The sequence below is a fragment of the Neltuma alba genome, unplaced genomic scaffold (assembly GCF_004799145.2).
Source record: "Neltuma alba isolate B1F8T4 unplaced genomic scaffold, ASM479914v2 tig00002244_pilon, whole genome shotgun sequence".
Taxonomy (NCBI): Eukaryota; Viridiplantae; Streptophyta; class Magnoliopsida; order Fabales; family Fabaceae; genus Neltuma; species Neltuma alba.
In genome coordinates this window covers 221,414-226,880 of record NW_021632793.1, presented here as the reverse complement: position 1 = coordinate 226,880, position 5,467 = coordinate 221,414, and the positions used below count along the sequence as shown (strand labels likewise).

General features: G+C 34.6%; 1 protein-coding gene across 1 annotated transcript; it reads left to right on the top strand.

Annotated features, from left to right (window-relative positions):
- The first annotated feature begins 374 nt into the window (after window positions 1-374).
- LOC114720539 (probable leucine-rich repeat receptor-like protein kinase At1g35710) lies at window positions 375-5,047 on the top strand. Its single transcript, XM_028906187.1, has 11 exons — window positions 375-710; window positions 830-977; window positions 1,102-1,173; window positions 1,720-1,791; window positions 2,066-2,137; window positions 2,233-2,376; window positions 2,490-2,570; window positions 2,678-2,749; window positions 2,937-3,008; window positions 4,304-4,375; window positions 4,682-5,047. The coding sequence occupies exons 1-11, from the start codon at window positions 617-619 to the stop codon at window positions 4,770-4,772; spliced, it is 990 nt and encodes a 329-aa protein (XP_028762020.1). The 5' UTR covers window positions 375-616; the 3' UTR covers window positions 4,773-5,047.
- Window positions 5,048-5,467: the final 420 nt, after the last annotated feature.

Here is a 5,467-nt window from a genome sequence, read left to right as displayed (position 1 = left end):
ATTGAATTTGGCTAATATTTAAAGCGCTGATATGATTTTGGGCTCATGTTTTTCTGCATTTAGTTTTTTGTTTTATTGGTTATTGTTTTATATTTTCTTTTTCTCATTTGGTTTATTTCAGTTTTGCTCAAATCAATCGACTTTTTTTTAAGGTAATTGTTCTATTTAGGTTAAATATTTTTATTAAAAAAGTCTTTCTATCTAAAGAAATTTCTAAATAGAGAATCTCTATTTTTTATATTTTATCTTTTAATGGATAAAATAATTTCATTTAATAATTTCGTCACTGAATAAACAGCATTAGAAAATTTTAGAAGTTTATATTAAATTTCAGTGCCGACGGAGTGAGGAGGAGATTTTCAACGTTGATGCCGCGTTCGCTGGAGCTCCACTTCCATTAATCAATCAGCAATAATTTCCAGTGCTTTTCCTCCTTCAAACTGCCAAATTACCGAATCCAAAATGTCTGAGGCAGTGAGTTTTCTCTCCTGAGACCGGAGAGCTACACAGAAAAAGGAGACATCTTAGCTATAATTCTTGAGATCCACTAGGACCGCCTATTTGCGAGTCCTTTTGAGAGTGGTTGAGGGACAAGGATCTCTGGGTTGCCCTCAAAATGGCGCGAATACCCTCATCTCTACTTCCTCTGATCCTCATTTTCACTCTATCGATGCTCCACTTTGCACACTGTAAAACCCTTAAGCGTGATGGTAACCCCACGGATCCCGGATCTTCCTTTCTGTAGTTTTCTCTGATTTGGCTCATGGGGTTTTTATTCATTGCTTAAAGGGTTGGTCTTTGATGGGTTTCTGGTTTTTGCAATTTTCAGTTAAAGCTTTGAATGAGATCAAGGCGTCTCTTGGTTGGAGAGTTGTGTATGCGTGGGTTGGAGATGATCCCTGTGGAGATGGCGATCTGCCTCCCTGGTCTGGGGTCACCTGTTCCACTGTCGGTGATTATCGAGTAGTTACGGAACTGTAAGCATCATCGTACTTCGTGATGAATTTCAAGTTTCCTAGAGGGTTCGATTGACTTAGTAGTTTTATGAATGAATTAAGAAATATGACCTTCGATAATTGAAATTACTTTCTTTATTTGCAGCGAGGTGTATGCTGTGTCTATTGTCGGACCTTTCCCTACTGCTGTAACCAGCTTGCTGGATCTTACACGCCTGTAAGTATCTTTCACTTATTTCAGATCTCAACAAGTCTTTCTAAAGTATGTGTTATTGATATTACTTAGTATCGTGTTCATTGACGGATATGCCACTTGATGTGAAAAGCTATATTTGTTCCGATACTTCCCCGCAATTACAAGATTTTCAGTTGGTCCATAAATTATAAATTTTAATGATGGAAATAAGATTTGTACTGTAAAGTAGCATATTAAAGTATCTTTGCGGTCAATCTTGACCTTATGATGTATGCAGTTCGGGTAATGTTTCTGGTGGATTTTTAACGTGCATGTATAACAGTTATTTAATTCTGATATTGGGTGCACTAATGAAAGATTCCTGCTAATGACGCTTTCTGTGAATGTTTGACTGTTATTTATTTTTAGATTGGTTTGTAAGTGATAAAATCCCAAAAATAAGGTTTACATGCTGAAATGATATTGATACGTTAATCTTCTAATGTTCATGTAATTTTCTAATATATATACTGTGAATTTTTTGCCTATGCCTTCTGTGACCTTACGGAATACACATAATCATGGCAGGGATTTTCATAACAACAAGTTGACAGGACCTATTCCTCCTCAAATTGGACGACTGAAGCGGCTTAAAATATTGTTAAAATTATCTGATCCTTCCTCGATTTGATTACTCACTTCATTTTGTTGTGATACTTCAACTTTTTACATCAGGCATAAGAATGTCTCGCTTTATTGTATATAAATTGTCATTTCTGCTTATAAAGTAGGATCAGAATGACTTATGTGTTACTAACCGTTGCTCTTTCATGGAGAGCATTCCTTTTTTTTTTTTTTTTAACAGTGCTTTTGAACAAGCAATAATTAATGTTTGAATTGAATTGGCTCATGGCTGATTTTTATTTCATTCCAGAAATTTGAGGTGGAACAAACTACAGGATGCAATTCCTCCAGAGATTGGTGAGCTTAAGAGTCTGACACATCTGTGAGTAACCTGATCTTACTGGTTACTTTCTTTCTTTGTTTTTTGGGCATTATTTTGTTTATATCTTACAAATATGAATTTGTATCTTTTTGCAGATACTTGAGCTTTAATAATTTCAAGGGAGAAATCCCCAGGGAACTAGCTAATCTTCCTGAGCTTCGCTACCTTTATCTTCATGAAAATCGTCTTAGTGGAAGAATCCCTCCTGAATTGGGCACCCTACAAAATCTTCGGCACCTGTAATATTCAAATTTTATATGGGTCACTTGCTGCAGTTTTTATTTATTTATTATTTATTTATTTTTTATTTTTGAACTCAATGCGACTCTCGGTTATGATTCTGTGTTGATAGGGATGTTGGGAACAATCATTTGGTGGGTACCATAAGGGAACTTATCCGCATTGAAGGTTGCTTTCCAGCACTTCGGAATCTGTAAGTTATTTCTAGCTTGTGAGTCATAAATGATTTTCATTCTAATGTTTCCTTGTCTTCTGTAAGACGCTCTGTCTAAATCCTTTCCACTTTTGCTTTGTACATAGATACTTGAACAATAACTATTTCACTGGAGGAGTCCCTGCACAACTTGCTAACTTGACCAATCTTGAAATCCTGTGAGTCTTGCCTTTGCTTCCTTCCCTTTCATATTTCTTTGCTTTTTCTCCTTTTCCCATGACCTGTACCTTACATTTTTGAAGTTTTTGCTTTTCTTGCTCCTGTAAGCTTAATGCTGCCATCTAATTGTTTGGCACACTCCTTGGAAATTTTCCCTAAAATGTTTTTGATTGGTTGTTGAGACAGGTTCCTATCCCACAACAAAATGTCAGGAGTTATACCATCAAGCCTTGCTCATATCCCCAAATTGACTTACTTGTAAGTTTGTTTTCTGACTTGATAAGTCATAATTCCATTTTTAAACTATACTGGACTGTTTTTCAGTAGAATAGTGGTTAATTAAGAGTCTGGATTGCTACTATCGGGCTTTGATGAAACACAATTATTTACTGTCTCCTTGTACCTATCTTAATTTTTATCTTGCTGTTATTTATTTATAGAGGAGCAGTTTCTTTAGCTTATAAAGTATTGATAGAGACCAAGATAAAACAGTAGACAAACAATGCCGAAACTGATATTAATCACACAAAAAACTGGGTTCAATACAATATATAACTAACACAGCTCACACAGGAAACAACAAAGAACATTCAACTCACCAATACACTAAAATACACACTGAAATACAAAGAAAATGATGAAGAAAGACTCTTCCTCCACCCCTAACCTGGCATTCGAGAGGCCAGCACTCTCCTCACCAAACTCAGTTCACAAAAAAATAAGTCCACCCTTCTCTCAGATACCTCCACGGCTAATATAAGCCCCAAAAGTGAGTCACACAATCCCCAATACAACCTTTTCCTAAGTCAGGCCTATAGCCACCCTAAAGTAACTCATATGCTCAATATTCTTTCTCCAAAACAGAAAGAAGCTTGAGGTCAAGGCCCTATACAGCAGAAAGTAATTTTCCTTTTTCATGATTTTGCAAGTTCTACTTTTATACGGTTGACAAATAAAAGAAATTCTATCAAGTATCTTTTTAAGCATGGGAGTGGTCAAGTAATATAATACTCCTCTAGTCCTTAATATAGGACTTAATTGGAGAGTTAATGTTGGTCCTATATAAGGTATAAATTACATGTCTATCAATTTTTTCTCAAATTAACCTGTTGATATTTTCTTAATAATAATCTAACGGGAGAGGGATAGGGTGTTCTTAAAAAAAAAAAAAAGAACATATTATGTTAACTAATTTTACTAACATTCTTAATCCACTCAAATTAGTTAATTAGGTCTTATATTAAGGGATCAGAGAAGTATTAGTTCGCTGAGATTTTAAGGGCTTTAAGAGATGTCAAATAGAATCTGATGCAAGTTTCAACCTAATCTTTATGGTCTTGAGACTTGTACAGCCTGATCTAATGAACTATGGTTTGTGCTATTATGAGCTCCAGTCTGCTGTTACTTTTAGCCCTACTCTAGCTTCTTTTTCATGTGAATAGTAGAGATGGGCTTTTGCTACCTTCTCCTCTTAATCTAAGAAAATGTTCTTATATATGCTCAAGAAAGATTTGTCAATGTTAACATTCTTTCCCGTAATAATTGTTTCTCAGGTACTTGGATCACAACCAGTTTTCTGGGAGAATTCCTGATGCCTTCTACAAGCATCCATTCTTGAAAGAATTGTGAGCTCCTAACGCTGTTTTTTTTTTTTTTTTTTTTTGGTTTCTTTTGTTTTTGTTTTTTTTGTTTACCTGATATGCTATCATAGTTGGAGAAATGGGAAATTGTTAAGTAGATGTGATACACCAAAAGGAGGGAAGAAAAGTGATGGATTGAACCCAACTAACCAATTATGGATAGACATGCACAAGCATACTGAAAAGGGTTTCTCTAATCTTGAATTTGTTATGGAAAGTGCTGCCTAAGAAATCCTCAGAGGACGATCCATTATCTGTTATTCTTTGAACTGAGTAATGTTTTCTTCACAGGTATATTGAAGGAAATGCATTCCGACCCAGTGTGAACCCCATTGGTGTGCACAAAGTCCTTGAAGTTTCTGATGCTGAATTCCTTGTTTGATGAACACGATGCATCATATTCTTTTGATTTTCTTCCCTGGAAGGTTGCTTGTATAATTACTGAAACAATTAATCATCTGATAATCTCAGTGAAATAGTAAAATAGGTTATTCAATTTTGGTCTGATCTGTATCTTCATTGCATATTTATTTTTTATGTGGGCAAACATTTCATGTCACTAAGAAGTTGAATGTACATGAGATGGATTCGATGTTGAAGTTCAGAATGTATTCAATAATTTTAGACAAAAATGGTATAGAGGAATGGAATTGGAAACTGAAACCGTCAAGCATCGAACCCTTGTGCTTGCAAGAGAAAATAAAGGGTCTAAATTTTGGGTAGATTTCAATTTGACAGCGAAATTGGTTAATGGGAAAAGTCGGTAACCTAGTTCTTAAATTGATGATTCTTAAAGAAATCCACGTGCGGTGCTGCGTTGGTAGCCAATTTTTGGCAGATAGGACTGAGTTATAAATGCAAGGGTAATAATGTAAAAAGTTAATAGATAAAGGTGAGAAGCTGTGTGGTTTTGAACTTTTTATGTAAACACTAAATTATAAATTATAAGTGAGTTAAAAATTAAAAAAGTTAAAAAATTATTTTATTTTTAGTTTGTCATATACTACTCTTTGGTTTTGTTTATATGATGTTTTTAATATGTTTTGCAAGAATCTAAAAAAGCCTTAAATTATATTA

Bases quoted from the DNA above. Each gene is read 5' to 3' on its own strand.
- LOC114720539 (XM_028906187.1), top strand. From the start codon at position 617: ATGGCGCGAATACCCTCATCTCTACTTCCTCTGATCCTCATTTTCACT. The intron at 711-829 runs GTAACCCCACGG...TGCAATTTTCAG, and splicing joins TAAAACCCTTAAGCGTGATG to TTAAAGCTTTGAATGAGATC. The intron at 1,792-2,065 runs GTTAAAATTATC...ATTTCATTCCAG, and splicing joins CTGAAGCGGCTTAAAATATT to AAATTTGAGGTGGAACAAAC.